Source organism: Vigna angularis, chromosome 5 (assembly GCF_016808095.1).
Source record: "Vigna angularis cultivar LongXiaoDou No.4 chromosome 5, ASM1680809v1, whole genome shotgun sequence".
Lineage (NCBI taxonomy): Eukaryota > Viridiplantae > Streptophyta > Magnoliopsida > Fabales > Fabaceae > Vigna > Vigna angularis.
In genome coordinates this window covers 2,615,008-2,631,674 of record NC_068974.1, presented here as the reverse complement: position 1 = coordinate 2,631,674, position 16,667 = coordinate 2,615,008, and the positions used below count along the sequence as shown (strand labels likewise).

General features: G+C 32.9%; 2 protein-coding genes across 2 annotated transcripts; both read left to right on the top strand.

The window, feature by feature from the left end:
* The first annotated feature begins 7,237 nt into the window (after nucleotides 1–7,237).
* On the top strand, nucleotides 7,238–7,961 carry LOC108340012 (albumin-1). Its single transcript, XM_017577241.1, has 2 exons — nucleotides 7,238–7,332; nucleotides 7,449–7,961. Exons 1-2 carry the CDS (start codon nucleotides 7,281–7,283, stop codon nucleotides 7,778–7,780), a joined length of 384 nt encoding a protein of 127 aa, XP_017432730.1. The 5' UTR covers nucleotides 7,238–7,280; the 3' UTR covers nucleotides 7,781–7,961.
* Nucleotides 7,962–15,514: 7,553 nt separating this feature from the next.
* LOC108339918 (albumin-1) lies at nucleotides 15,515–16,184 on the top strand. The gene is made up of 2 exons (XM_017577148.2): nucleotides 15,515–15,592; nucleotides 15,718–16,184. The coding sequence occupies exons 1-2, from the start codon at nucleotides 15,541–15,543 to the stop codon at nucleotides 16,059–16,061; spliced, it is 396 nt and encodes a 131-aa protein (XP_017432637.1). The 5' UTR covers nucleotides 15,515–15,540; the 3' UTR covers nucleotides 16,062–16,184.
* Nucleotides 16,185–16,667: the final 483 nt, after the last annotated feature.

The window sequence follows — 16,667 nt, the reverse complement described above, 5'->3', positions numbered from 1 at the left end:
TCATGTATTCTCGGAGCCGAACAAAAATTGTCTCTCGTCGCATTGATGTTGTCTGTCCCCAAGAAGACTACCTTATAACTGGATAAAATAAGAAATCACAACTAGTCAGTTCAAGCTTATCACAACCTCCATTAGCCAATGCATTTTTTCTTGGCCGTGCATCAACAATATAGAACTTTCTGAAATATAATTTGGATAACAGTTTCAAAAAATGCAGAAAATTGGACCAAATCACACTACAACACAATTAAAAACCAACACCACATACCAACTCATTATTCATAAAACTCAAACATTCAGTAGTAAAAAAAAGTTCTTCTAACGCGGCTAATACGTCTCGATTTAGACAAAGTTGAAGCATTTAAATTTATAGGCCTCGGTTCAACAGGAATCAAGGCATAATAGTCATATTATCTCGGTTAGAAATCACCCGAAACGTATAATCTATGTATAGGCATCGATTGGAGGAAGGAATCGAGGCCGTACAAATGTATTACTTCGGTGAAGGGTATAACCGAGTCAGTATTACTTCATTGCTTTCATTGCTTCCAGTTCGCGAGGCATTTCCATTCTCGCACAAAAGCCTTTCCTGAAACCCTATCTTCGGCCTCTGCTAGGGTTCATCATCACTCACCCAGTTTTCTCCATTTTTGGTCGTTTAAACCACTAATTTCTTTCATTCCTACCAGTTGAATAATTCCTGCCTCTGAACTCACCGATTGAAACGTCGATTAACACCATTTTCATCGTTATCACACCTTCTCCTTCGTTTTTAATAGAACAAAACACCTTCTCAATCCATTTCACCGATTCAATCGGTGAATCCTTCTCTTTCCTCCATTGCAGCAGCTTGCGCTCTAGCGAGGATGACGATGGTGACTAGCGTCGAAAGTAGAGGGAAGCGCGATGGTAGAGACGAGTATCGCGACGACGATGATGGGAGACTCGCCGATCTAAGGCGTTTAGCGAGCAGAGAAGATGGTGCCAATGGGGCCACGGTGCAAAGAGAAGAGTTGAACGAAGTTCCTTGATTTAGGGTTTGACGACGCGATTTGGAGTTTGGGGGAAACTTTTTGATTTAGGGTTGATGACGGCGGTGCTCTATGGTGCGAAGGAGAGAGAGAGAGAGATTGGTGGAGTCGCAGTGGTTCGGTGCGAAGGAGAGAGAGAGATTGTGGGAAATATTGCAGGTTGTGCGAAGGAGAGAGAGAGAGATCTCGTAGTGGTTCTGTGGTGGTCCGGTAAAGGTGGTCCGACGAATGGAGTGTTGAAGATTGGTGGAGTCGTGGTGGCGTCCTGGTTCTCTGGTGGTTCGGTGGTGGTCCGACAATGAACCGACCTTTCTAGTTCCCTCATTTCTATTTCTTGCAGGTTGCCTCTGGAGAATGTCGTTGGAGAAGAAGACTTAACGGGGGTGGTCTGTTTTGGTCTGTTGATGGAAGAACGAAATGCTAGCTTCTGATGCAGGATTCACACGAAGGATTCACCAATTGGGGATTAGGGGAAACAATTGATGATCGGAAAAATGGAGAAGGTGAAAACTCAAGAATGGGATGAGCAATGCAGGCAAATTGGCTGTGGAAAAAGCACATGAATTGGGAGTTGAAAAGGTGAATCAGAAGCTAGAATTTGCACAGCTATATGGAATGTCAGAGGCACTTTCCTACGGGTTGAGCAATGCCCGTAGAAATGAGTATGCCCTACCTCATTAGAAGAGCTGAAGAGAATAGGGGGGTCTTGGCTGCTTCAGGTTTTGATAGGCAATTGACTAGGTAAGCTAAATCTTTTATTCTTTAGTCTCTTCACCCGTGAATGAGAAATATTTTCTTTGATGTTACACTAACAATAATGATAATTTCTTGGTGAATAGAAAGGAGTTGGCAAGGAGACATGATTTGGTCCCTTTGTTCTGTTTGATGCTTAAGGCTGAAGGTAGAGTGTGAGCTGGTATATTGCTTAATAGAGAATGGAGCAGTGGAAGATTGGAATCACGTCATCATTAGCGTGAAAGGGCTTGATGGATTTACTGGATAGGATGAACATACTGCCTCGGTTCAGAGGGAATCGAGGCATAAAGTCCTGAAAAAAAAATTAAAAAAAAAATCAAAAACTCTACTGCTTCGGTTAACTTTGAACCGAAGCAAAATCCTCCACCTTTTTGCCTCGGTTCACAACCGAGGCATAAAAGTATAGACTTTTTTCCTTGCCTGTATATGCCTCGGTTAAAGAACCGCTGTCTATGGGCGAAAATAACCGCTACCATTTCCTCTTACTACACTAATGATTGCATGGTCATATATAAAGTTTTTCTAATTATATACAGATTTTACCTACGAAAATATCGATAACTAAAAATCTGAATGTAAAATTGGTATGTAACTTACTTTTAAAAATTTGTATTTAAAATCCATATATAATACCTATATTATCTATAAATAAAAATCTATATATAAAATAAGTAGATAAATCACAATTTTCTTATAATGTTAGTTTAGTCTATTAACTAACAATCACATGGTTGCAAGAGAGAATGATGAACTAAGAGTTGGTATTAGGCATGTCATATGACAACAAAGTCTCGTGCTCTCTTTTTTGTGATTACAAACTAAAGTATGCGTCTTGGAGTGCTTGTCACCGCCTCTCACACATTTTTTACTAGTACCATGTTTATGGTATCTTACAAGCTTAAGTGGGTAAACATGTTGAAGTTTGCTTTTGTGCCTCAAACCATATAATTAATGTAACAAAATTGTTCCCACATGAATTATTGTTTTGTTTCAATTTAGCATTTATAATCTGTTTGAATTTAACATTTACAACTAGAGCTGTCAAAATGGGTCACAACCCGCGAGCCAACCGGGCTCACTACGGGTTTGAGCCGGGTTGGGTTAGAAAAAATTATACTTTTTTTATGCGGGTCAGATTTCAACCCGACTCGTTTAAACCCGGCTCATGCGGGTTGAAACCTAATTTTATTTTATTAAAATTTAATTTTAATTTTATAAAAAAGTATTTATTATTTTGTTTTTGCTGGAAAAAATTATTTAAGTTCCTTATTTTCAAAATTAATTAAACACCCATGTTGGGAGTGAAATTTGGGCGCGAAATTTGTTTAGATTTGTATAATAGAAAGTTTGTAATTTTTTTTATTTAAAAAAAATTGTAATTAAGTGAGCTGGTGAGCCAACCCGTTTACCCACCAACCTGTGGTGGGTCGAGCCGGGTTCGAATTTTTCTAACTCGCTAATAAATGAGCCGAGTTGGGTTGGCTCACTAAGCGACCAACCCGTGGTGGGTCGGGTCGGGGTGGCCTGTTTTGACAGCTCTATTTACAACCATCTACAATTTTTTTAATATGCAATACTCTATATATCAGTTGACATTATAACTAATATAAAAAAATATTTTAACTATATAGAAAGTTCAATATTATAACTAGTATAAAAAAAATATATTAAAAAAAGTATATTGTTTTATAATCGGTATAGAAAGTTCAATATTTTCTATACCTCATCACTAGTGTATAAAGAACTTTAGACGTCTGTTATTTTGGTCTTTTCACGTCTGATCTTTGTCCGACGTCTATATGGGTGACGTTAATGAGACGTCGGACCTATATAGGTCAGACGTCTATATAGATGTCGGACCTATATAGGTTAGACGTCTATATAGACCTCCGATCCATACAGGTCAGACGTCTCTGAGGTTGCTCCTGACTCATGGTGATTTGAGTTTACAACTTTATATTTTAGTTGAAGAGAATGTATTGTACATTTTTTTATTGGATGGTTTTAAAAACGTAGTGGAGGGAATTGGAGGAGTCCAAAACGCAAGAAATCGCCGCCGAAGAACGCCGCCCAAGGACACGAGAATAACTGCAACAAAACCCAACGAAAACACATTTTAATTGGTTCAAATTAAAGATAATGCATCAAAGAGTGATGTAATCGGAGTAAAATTAATTTAAAACGGTGCAAAAGTAAGAAAACGAACCTAAAAAGCGTAACCTGTAGAGAGAAAACACGACGAAGATGATGAACAATGAGTGCGCGTAACGACTGTCTCGCATTCGCGGTGTTTTAATGCCGACATTTAGACGTCGGTTCCCCCAATAACAGACGTCTAAAGTGCTTTAGAAGTCGGAGTGGCGGGATCAGATGTCTAGATGGAGTCAAAAAGTGACTTTTTAAATTTCTGGGTTGTGTATTTAGACGTCAGTTCCCCCAATAACAGACGTCTAAAGTGCTTGAGAAGTGGGGTGGCGAGATCAGACGTCTAAATAGAGTCAAAAAGTGACTTTTTAAATTTCTGGGTTGTGTATTTAGACGTCGGTTCCTCCAATAACAGACATCGGTTCCTCCATAGCCGACGTTTAGATAGTTATTTTATTTACGAAAAATGCCACCAGTCAAACGTCGAAAGGGTGACGTTAAAGGTCTTTTTTGTACTAGTGCATATTTTTATACCAGTTCTAAAATCAATATAAAAAATATACTTTAACTATATAATTTTTTTTAGTGATCTTAATTTAGATTGTACTCCTATAAATATTAGATATATCATAAATTTACTTGTTCATAAAAAAATGTGTTATATAGGAAAATAACTCAAATATAAGATATAGTGAAATTGGATATTTAAGAATTTTAAATAATTTAGCAAAGTTTCACTTAGGAAACGAAGTTTATATTGGATATACACTTTTTCAAGCACAATTTCTTACAAATTACGTTTGAGATAACAAAAAAATATTTTTTTTCCCAAAACATACTTTTTGAAAAACTCTCCTTATATTAATTGCATATTAATAATATATAATATAAAATAACAACAAATTATAGAGATTTACACAAATTATTTTTATATTGGTTTGTTTGGTAAACTAGGTCCAATTCTTTTTAATGATCAAGATTAACTAACATATAATAATGATGCAAGAAAACAAACTAAAAAAAATGGATTTACCAACTGTCTATATTCATAGGTAATAATTTTAATCTAGTAAATCAAAATTATAAATGACATACTAATTAGAGTTGTCAAAATGGATAATCCGGCTCACCACGGGTTGGTCAATTATGAGACAACCCAACCCGGCTCACTTATTAGCGAGCTAAAAAAATTTGAATCTGACCGACCTACCACGGGTTGATGGATTAAACGGGTTGGCTCACTGACTCATTTAATTATAATTTTTTTTTAAATAAAACAATTATAATTTTTTTTAATTCAAATCTAAATAAACGTTACACTAAAATAATGTTAAACTCGAAAGACAGTTCAAAATAAATAATTTAATCTAATTTAATTTAATTATTTATTATTTTGTGTTTCAATATTATTAGTTAGCATTTTTTTTATTATATTGAAGATGGTGATAAAGAAAAAGATGTTTCAAGAGGGAAAACTATTATAAATTTATCTATTCAAGATTCTAATATTATAAATAGAAAAGTGACACAAAAATTATCAATATTAAAAACTTGTTTGTTCGCCTTTAGTACATGTTTTTGGACTTGGGTTGTATGATATTTTATTTATTTATTTTGAAATGGCTTTCGAGTTTAACATTATTTTAGTGTAACGTTTATTTAGATTTGAATTAAAAGAATTATAATTGTTTTATTTAAAAAAAACTTATAATTAAATGAGTCAGTGAGCCAACCCGTTTAATCCACCAACCCGTGGTGGGTTGGGTCGGGTTCAAAATTTTTTTCAACACGCTAATAAGTGAGCCGGGTTGGGTTGTTTGTGTACTTGAATGGATTTGGGGGAGAGTGATTGAGTGAATTTGAGAGGATTTGAAGATAAATTTTTTTGTTGTTTATTTGAGTGAATTTGAAAGTAAGTGAGATTGAATTTGGAGATAAGTGAGATTGAATTTGGAAGCAACTTTTGTGAGAATTAGTGTAGGATTTGATTGATTTGACAGATTAAAAAAATTTACTTTCAAATCAATTCTCACTTACCTCCAAATTCACTCAAATAAACAACAACAAAATTTATTTTTAAATCCTCTCAAATTCACTCAATCACTCTCCCTCAAATCAATTCAAGTGAACAAAAATGACCAACTCATGGTGAGCCGGATCGGGTCGAGCCGAGTTATCCGTTTTGACAGCTCTAATTTTGAGGACGCTAAATACGATTAACATAGGCTTTTCTCCTTTTGCATGAATTTATTGAGATGCATTTAAACTTTTTTTTGTAATGTGAATGGTAAGCAAGTTAGATATAAAAAATCTACCTTAAAAATTTACAAAGAAAATGAAACCTACACCAATTAGTACTATGTATATACACATGATGATGTGTGGTATTTTTTGTTTGCAAATACCCATTCATGCAAGTTACTAAGATTCCTTTCAAAATTTAGTTTAATGAAGTTAATAGATTATCTGTATCAGTCAACAGTAACACGTGAAAGCGACTGTAATATGGGTTCCTTGCTTTCCCGACGCAGCCATAATCGCCCAGCAAAATTTATTAAGACAATTCTTTACGGGAAATTACTCCAAAGAAAGTTAAATAATTGCTGCCAAACTCATTTTTTTTAGTGTACAATTTTTTTTATCTATGTGGAAAATTCTTGGTAAAATAAACAAAATCAACTTTTTTATATCAAATAAACAAAATCATCTTTAAATAACTTTTTTCTATCTTTACATTATTTCTGTCTAATTATTTAAAAATTCTTGAAAAAAAATATAAATTTAATGGCTTATAGTAAATTTATAGAGTAAAAGGAAACATATTCAATTGGAAGAATGTTATGAAATGTGAAAAACATATATTAAAAAATATATGTTTTAAAAATTTATCAAATTATTAGCACCAGTTAGATATGCATTTATTCCCTGTCTTTTTTATTTTGTGTCTTAGAAACTAATATATGTCAATATATCGTAAAATAATTCACTAGAAAAATTAAACATAATATATATGAGGTGTGGGAAGGTTAAATTTAATGATCAAGCACTTGCTAGGTGTTAGAATCCTACTAAGAAGTTTTCAAGAACTGATACGTGTCTTTTTGCATGCACACATGCATTCATATTTCCCTATGATCCTCAACAACTTAAACAGAGAAAATTAAGCAATAACTTCACGAGAAGAGTGATGACAAGCTCCAGCGTGCAGCTCGAGTCTCATACAATCAATATTTTAATCATCATAAATCTTGTTGAAGAGAACACAGTAATGCCTATAAATTGCTACATGCATGAAGAGTCTATAACACATCACAAAACTCATAAGAAAAAAATCTGCAAAACTAAAGAATGGCTTATGCTAGGCTTGCTCCTTTGACTCTCTACTTGCTCGCCGCTTCCAGTACGTATCATTCCATTCTTCTTAAAAAAATTTCATTATTTCTTGTTATATGTTTCAGAACTACACAAAATTATATATCGTGTTCGTTTGTTCTGACTTTGAAATATCATTGTTAGTAATGTTTCCGATGAAGATGATTGAAGCAGCAGACTGTTCAGGTGCTTGTTCACCGTTTGAGATGCCACCGTGCGGGTCAACTGATTGTCGCTGTATCCCTATTGCACTGTTTGCTGGTTTTTGCATTAATCCAACTGGAGTTTCATCTGTGGCGAAGATGATAAATGAACATCCGAACTTATGTAAATCTGATGATGAATGCATGAAAAAAGGAAGTGGCAACTTCTGTGCTCGTTATCCCAATAACTACATGGATTATGGTTGGTGCTTTGACTCTGATTCTGAAGCTCTTAAAGGCTTCTTGGCCATGCCTGCAGCAATCACCAAATAATTAATACGTCTGTGCCTCTGAAAAAGTGGTCATGCATGATGCATCTTCTACTACTTTATTAAAAAAAAGCTTATGATGCATCTACTGCTATAAATAAATAAAACGAGTGTTCACCAACTCTTATAGTTGGTTACTGTAGACTCCTGCCACTTGAGTTAATAAACAAGAGTGTTCTGAGTAACTTCTTTTGTTGGATATACGTAAGAAAAAAAGAGACATAGTTACATCAAGAAAAGGAAAATTTGTTGATTGATGCGTCAGTTTGTTAACATAATACAACTGTTGGTTGCTTAAAATAGCACTGAACCTTAGCAGATGACGACAAAATTTAACAGCATAAAGAGCATCTAAACTTTGGCTTCTAACAAACACAGTCAAAGTTATAAGCGTAAGCATGTTTCAACATGTTAACTCTAAAAAATATTGTTAACTAACACTCATAATTATGCGTGCCTGTATACAGAGGTTTTGTCCTGCTGAAAACAAGTGCATGCATCACTATATTCTTGGAACTGAAAATTGGGTTCAACTCAAAATGTTTGGTAAGCAAGCATCCTTCTATATGAGGATAGTTAATTTTCAATATCTACCTTCTTAATTATATTAATTAGAGTAGGATCACTGAACATAAGAAGGTGAAGATTCCACCTAAGTGTTGCAATGAACTAAGTGTTGTTTTCTTTCCATTTCCGTGTTGTTATTTATTTTCTGCATTTTCTTGAGTATCTTGTTTAATTCTATTCATCATTGAATCCATTCCATTTCTCTGTTAGGAGTTCTATATCTGATCTTTGCTTGAGTCAATTATTTTTAATTTTCATTCGGTGGATTTTGTTTTAGAGTCTTTTAATTTTGAAATCATATGTTTTGTCTAAAGTCATGTGCATTGCTTGAATTGTCATATAATGTCATTTTTTACCGGACTTTTTCTGCTTTAAATCAAGTTTTTTTTTTATGAATAATGATTATTCGACGTATCTAAATTTTTTATATTCATTTTATATTATCCTTATTTACTTTTTACTTTTTCTTTTTTTTGAAAAACTAAATTTTTGGTTGAGATTTTTTTAAAAAAAAACATTTCATACGATATTTTGTTCTGAAAATTTTGTTCTAGAAATTTTAATTTTCAAATTTTGAAAAGCTTGTTTGGGAATTTTGAATGGCTATGATCTCATAGAGCATACTCCATTGTCATATTCAAGCAAAATCATAGAAAGAAAATCATACCAGAATATGCAATAAATAGAAATATGAACGGCACCACTCACTATGCATAACGGCACTTAAAGAACCATAACAAAAATCATGAAATTTCGAAATGAGATTAGCTACAGGAACTAAGTATCTTGCGTCGCATATCACTAAAAAATGTGAGATTCTACCATAGGTTTATTTCCGGCAGTTTCGGAAACTGGTATGTTTTGGCAGTTTTCTTCGAACCGCAGTTAAATTATAAATTTTTTAAAAAAAAAACTATTTTCATATTTTGGTTAACCTAATCTAGGAACACGTTTTTATATTCCTTCACTCTCGTTTGAGTTCATCTCTTCATCCCTACTTCAACCCTTCATCTTTTTCGGCCACCATCTCCTTCACGCCTTTAGTCATCGCATCACGTTCAATCTCCATCTTCTTCACCTTCAGCCACCACCTCGTGCCCGTATCAATTACTGTGAGCTTCCACCAGTTTCTGTCAACCACGTAGTGAGTCATCATAATCTACAACAACGCCATTTTTATTCCCTCGTTGAATCAAAACGCTAAGCTCTAAATCACCACCACAATCTACGAACAAATCAACCACAAATCACAAATCATCACATGCAAAAACCCAAAAATCGCGCCATCATGTTTGTTCACAGCCTCACCACGAGCAGCATCGCACCACACAAATTGTGAAAACGCAATTTCGTCTTGAAAAAAAGAGGTTGGAAGTGTTTTCTTTTTCTTTTTTAAGGGTTTTTGCGACTCACCTTTTCTTGCTTCACTCAATTTTTCATGGTTCTACCAACGAGTTTCATGACTTACCTTGAAACGGTGTCGTTGAAGTTGGAGGTGGAGGAACCGCTATAAGAAGTGCATGCTCCTCTCAATAAGCGTTTCAAACCTTCACCCGCTTCACAAGAGGTTTCTCATCGTTTTTCAATATCATTATCCTTTTTCTAAAATAGATAGATAAGCTTGTGCCAACAGTTTTAATCTTTGAACAAGTAGTGACAGTAATATAAACCTGAGATCATAAAAGAACATGCATTTTTCATGTCATGTTAAATAAGTATTTAAGAATGTAATCTATCAAACATATTAGTCCAAAATTCAAAAGATTATATCCTAGGATTTCAATGATAGAAGTGTTAGCAGCACATTCTAACTCACTAGTATTGGTTGAAAATTTATTAGAAACTATAAAACTATAAGTGGGGTTTCGTAAAATACAATGTGATATGCACACAATTTTGTGATTTTCAATAAGTTTCAGTCAATTATATGTTTGTTGCTAGCATTCCTCTTTCATCAACATTTCATTGATTTTACACCTTTTCCAAAATAATGGTACACTTGTAAAAGTACGAGCTTATTGAACTTCTAAAATGTTAGTGCAACCTAAATATTGAAGTTCCCATGTGAACATTGTTGAAAGAGAGACATAGATGGAAGAGATGCTGAAATTTTTTTATTACTAAACAAAAAAAGTTCCATTAATTCTATACTCAGATGACAATAAATACGATATACTTATAAATCATATTCTAATAAGGTACTCCTGTAACAATAAAGATCTAATTAAATAAGAAGATATTAAAATGTAGTAAATTCTAAGAGACATGTTAAAAGAATTAGTACAAAATAATTCAAGGAAGATGGGTACTTTTTGGTACCACGTTGAGAAGAGAGAAATCAAAGTTCCAAACAGAGGTAAAGTTTTCCTTTGAAATGTTTTGCCACTTGCAGAAAATATGCATAAGCGAATATATTCTGTCAAGCATTTGTTGTGAAGTAATGCATCATGTGCTGATAAAGTATAATCAAATGTTTACCTCTTTATTATATTCCAATGACTCAAATCTATCTAGCACAAGCCAGTTAATTAAACTACTAGTAAGCAACACCATATTCAGGAAAATGGAATGGTGGATTCGTTCAATTTGAGTTTAGCAAATTAGGAATAATAATAGTATTGAAAGATACACAGAAGAAATAAGGACAAGAATAAGATGATAGTAAAATGATTTAAATGTGTTTATATTTTAAAAGATATGTATCATGTCACTTTTAATATATAAACAGGGCATAAAATAATTTTACGTTAATCATAAATCTTGATGATGGATGTCTTGAACCGCATGAGTATAAGACTAGTTCCCAGATGAACTTGTTGTATAGGTCCAATTTGTATATCTTATTGAAAAAAATTTGCCTCAAAATGAATTATGTTATGTTTTCAATTGTTCATTCAGTGGTCCATTTTGGAATTGGCTTCAAAGTCCATTATATCATTCTCTGCCTCCTCTGCAGTCCAAGAATGTACAAGTATTAATTGCATTTATCATTCTCTGCCTCCTTTGATTTGTTATAATTGCTTCTCAATTTATCTTTATGAACTTGACTCACTCGTGTTTCAATTAAGTATATTTCAGATGTTTCGATATGTAAAAAAGATTTAGAAATTAAAAAAAATTACACATAAAGTCATTTTGATTTATAAAACTATTAATTTCTTTCTTTCATATAGAAATATTTATATCTGATGTTGCATGTTCTTTAGTTGAGCTTGAGATGGCCCCTATTGTCATTTATGTTCAAATAGGATTTGATGTCACTAGTGCAAAAAGGGCTTTAGACGTCCGTTCTTTTGGCTTTTTGACATCTGACCTACCCCCGACGTCTTTGTGGGTGACGTTACTCAGACGTCGGGGGGTCCACATCGGACGTCTAAAACTATTCCTAACTCCATCAATGTTCAACAACAAATAAAACTATTCCTAACTCCATCTTTGCAGAAGATAAGCGGTCCACTCCTGCCTTATCTACCTAATTGTGTCCTCTGGTATAGGAGATGTACTCTTGAAGCGCTGCAAAATTCAAGAAAGATTCATTATGGTTTCATATATGTTTGAAGATGAATTTGATTTGTAATGTATTCAAGGTATACATCATTACCTCATTCCAATCATCTGTAATGACAGCTCGAATGATGGTCTTAATCCAACACATCACATAGAAGGCACATTCCCATGAATCTAGCTGCTGGTTACACTAAAATGACAAACTAAATAGTTAAGAATTTAGATCATTCAATAACATAGAAAATGAATTAGAACTATAAATGACTTACAACCTTTGAATACAAAATTTGAACCAGTTGACCTTGAGATTTACCAATAACTCTGTACATATTGAAAACACAAAGTATAATTAATATGACTATATTTATCATAAAAGTTGAAGGTGAACATCAAAGTCAAAGTCATTTTTGGAGAAACACTTACCCTTGAAGCATTGTTCTCAAGTCATTTTTCATCTTCCTATGCAACGAACAAAACCATATAATTTTACATGCTTTGGGAATGATGACCATCAGCTGCCAGTGCAACCTATCACAAAGGACAAATAGTTATTTAACTAATTAAGGAAACTATAATAATGAACTTTTACATATAACAACACCTACCCATCAATGTATGGCACAAGGTATACGTCTCTTTTTGACTCATCCATCCATGTTTGCAAATAATGTTGTCTGTTTTCAAGTGCGTTACCAGACGGTTGAATGGTCTGAGGTTCACCAAATCCATACATGGAAGACCGACCTTGGTCTACAACGATTGTGTCCATGTACCTAAAACAACAAAGTTAAGTTGTTAGAAAGTATAAGAATCTAAATAAAAGTAATATGAAAGACAAAATTAACTATCTTACATGCACCACAGTTGAATGATGGAAATATTCAACATCCTGTCTCCCCCAATCACCTCCAATGCATCAGACAATGTGATATATACTGGCACATGTGGGGGAAGACCAAATATTCTCAAATCCCAGTATAGTTCTAATGGTGCTTTCTTCAACCTGGATAATCTTGTCATTAGCTTTGATAGAGGATCATCCTCTACTTTAGCCATGTCATCATCTTCATGTATGATTGTATCATGAATTGGCTGCTTTTGAGGACGTGTGAACTGAAGATAAGAATTTACGTCAAAGAGTTATCAACAAATATTTGAAGAATAAACATAGAAATACTAATAAAATAGACATTATACATGTGGAGTAGCAATGTGTGACATGATCAATGCTCTAGGCCAGGCTATAAATGATCCTATGGCCTCCCCCACAAAGTTAATTTCTGGAGTGGGTACAGGCACCTGAGCCTGGGGATCCCGAACCTCGTCAATCGTCACACGCACGTGGTAGGGTAATATGGGAGCACCATGAATAGTCTGCCCTCCCTCAAGCACTCGTCCGACAGCCACAATGCGTGGGGGATCCCCATCAACCAACAGCTCATATTTTTTCAATATTCAGATGTTAAATGATGAAGAAAAAGTAACTTTTTTACTAATGATTTTTTTTTTCAATATTCATATGCTAAATGATGAAGAAAAAGTAACTTTTTTACGTAAATGAATTGATACTTTCCAAATGGTGAAGTAACGAAATAATTCACCAACCTACATATAATATATGATATTTTGTATCACTTTATTCAGATGTGCAGAGGAAAAAATACTGACAAACAACTTTGCACAGAAAAGCATAAGAGAGAAAAAAAAAATTTAACACCGTTTGTAAGTATTTAACGGAAGAGACTTGATTGAGATAAATTTTACCAAATGGGGATACAATTGACACTTTTTTAAAAGAAGGAACTTAATTGACACAACTCACCATAACTGGGGACAAAGTAAGCTATTAATCCTTATATTAATTACAAATTAATAATATGGAATATAAAGGAGATATAGAAGTATAAGAGATATGTTATATCAATGGCTGTTATTTTATTTTATTTATGTCTTTTACATATAAAACAAAAAGAAATGATAAAATATCAAATATTTAAAATATATTAATCTTGATTTTTTACATTTTAAAGATACCTAAATATATATTTTTTCTATAAAAGATATTTTTAATCGATTATGAGTTATGTAATCGATTACTACATAGTAGTTTGCCCCGGTTAATAAACAATGAGATTTGGTGAAATCTAACCAATTATATACTATGTTAAATCGATTATTTCATCCAAAAATGATATATTCAATCTATTTAAAGTAAGATTCATTTACCAATAATGAATTCTTATATCAAGCATAAACAAGATACACATAAGACAATTGTTATGTCATTTGATGTGCAAGAAACTATAAAACTATTCATTTGTTCATCATAAAAAACATGGATATATAGGGTAGGTTTAGCTTCCCCTATCAACAGTTAGTTATATACCCAAAGTGGTTTAACTGGAACTGGATGTAACTTAGTTTAGAGCGAACCAATACAAAACAAGTGTATTTTATTGGTTTTGTTTTTTAAAGATTTTCCATTAAACGTTATTTTAGAAACTCAAGTGGTAACATACAACACTCATTTACAAAAAGTTAAAAACTCTATTCAAACCCTCCGTTCAACACTGGTTTACTAATTAGAAATATTTGTTTTATTAAACATGTTGTGATTGAATTCAGAGGTGTTAACCTTCAACAAATATTAAGTGCTTATTAATTTCTCGTTTGAGATTTAATACATTGATTTGTGTAATACTTCTCTAATTTTAAACAACTTAAACTTTATTTAAATTTGTTTGAAGTTGTTTAAATTTTGTTTGAAGTTGTACTGAGAGTAATTCTAGTGAATTTTGAATCGTTCAATGAAACAGTTTAAAAATATTAATCTCTTTTTATTATTTTATTAGTACATAAACTTATAATCTACATTTTATTATTTCATTAAATTTTGGTTCATTACTTTTGTGTTGATGTTTTCGGTGCATATTTATTTATAGAGGTGTTCTATCACAATTTTAAATTCGTGTAAAATGAAAAGTGCAATAAACAAAGTGAAAATTGTAAATGTAGTTATTATATCATGCAATTTGTGCAAGCTGGTTCTAAAAGAGAATAGGATCGGGGTAATATTTGTGCAAGCTGATTGATCTCTTATATCTATTATATTTCTATAACCTGTTCTTATCCCATCAAATGTCCACCACTTAATAGCTGACGTGCAGACTGATGACTGCGACTGATGACTGTGCAACTGATGACTGGAAAGTGACTGTGCAAACGGATGCGACAAGTGAACAGAGACAAATAATAGCTGACGTGAAGACTGATTACAAAACTTGCGCGTGCACCTCGACTCTCGTATCAATAAGGAAAAAGTCTTTTTTTAAATACAGATCAATAAAATAATAATATATATTTTATTATTAAAAAATTATTAAAAAAAATTATTAAATGATTCTATCAATAATTATTTTATCACAATTGATCCGGTTGAAGAAAACACACCACTAATGCGTATAAATTGGGAAAATGTTTTTACAGCATTTATATAATAGTTTAAAATATATTTTTAAAAATAAATTCAAACACACAAAGGGTGACACATTTTATTGTAAAAAAATTATTCCACGTGTGTTCTATTCTAAAAAAGTGGTTAAAAATAACTTTTCAGTGTCCTATAAATTGATACATGCAAGAAACCATAAGTCATCACAAAACTCAATAAGAAATCTACAAAATCAAAAAATGGCTTATGTTAGGCTTGCTCCTTTGGCTCTCTTCTTGCTTGCCACTTCCAGTACGTAGCATTTCATTCTTCTTCATACTTTTTTTATCATTTCTGTTTATATGTTTCAGAACTACACAAAGTTATATTATATGTATACGTATTCATTTGTTCTGACTTTGAAACATGATTCTTAGCAATGTTTCCGATGAAGAAGATAGAAGCAGTAGAGTGTTCAGGTGCTTGTTCACCGTTTGAGATGCCACCGTGCAGGTCAACTGATTGTCGCTGTGTCCCTGTTGCACTAGTTGGCGGTTTTTGCATTTATCCAACTGGACTTTCATCAGTGGCGAAGATGATAGACGAACATCCGAACTTATGTCAATCTGATGATGAATGCATGAAGAAAGGAAGTGGCAACTTCTGTGCTCGTTATCCCAATCATTACGTCGATTATGGTTGGTGTTTTGACTCTGATTCTGAAGCACTTAAAGGTTTCCTGGCCATGCACTCAAAGGTTTCTGCAGCAATCACCAAGTAAGATGTGTATGCCTGTGATGCATCTACCACTACTACTATAAATGAAAAGAGTCTAACATCCAACCTATAGTTGGTGACTATGTACTCTCCTGGAACATGACTTAAATAAATGAAAAGTTTCTCATATTTCGCAATCAAAAAACATAGATTCATGTATTTCAAGTTAACCATTAAAAAACATAGATTCATATGTCAGAGCACATTAAAATCTGATTCACAACCTCCGTAACCATCTTCTATTGCTTCTGTTTTTATGTTATTTTTATCTTCTCTTTTGTTTTTCCTTTCTTCTTTATTCTATATATATGTACATCTTTTTTCTACTGTAAATATACACATATGCTATATACAGAATGTTTTTTTTTCACAGTTTGTCTTCACCAAGCATGAATGCAGCATACATTTTCCTTCCCTAGTTCACGTCTCAAACATAAAATCAACCAAATACACAAAATCAAAATATCCATAAAAGATAATGTTACCTTTTTTTTTCACTAAATATCGAAAGGAAAATATTTTTTACTAACATTTTTTTACAACCTTTTTATAATCATTTATACGATAATTTTTAGTCTGTTTTAAATATACACAACAATAAAATAATAAA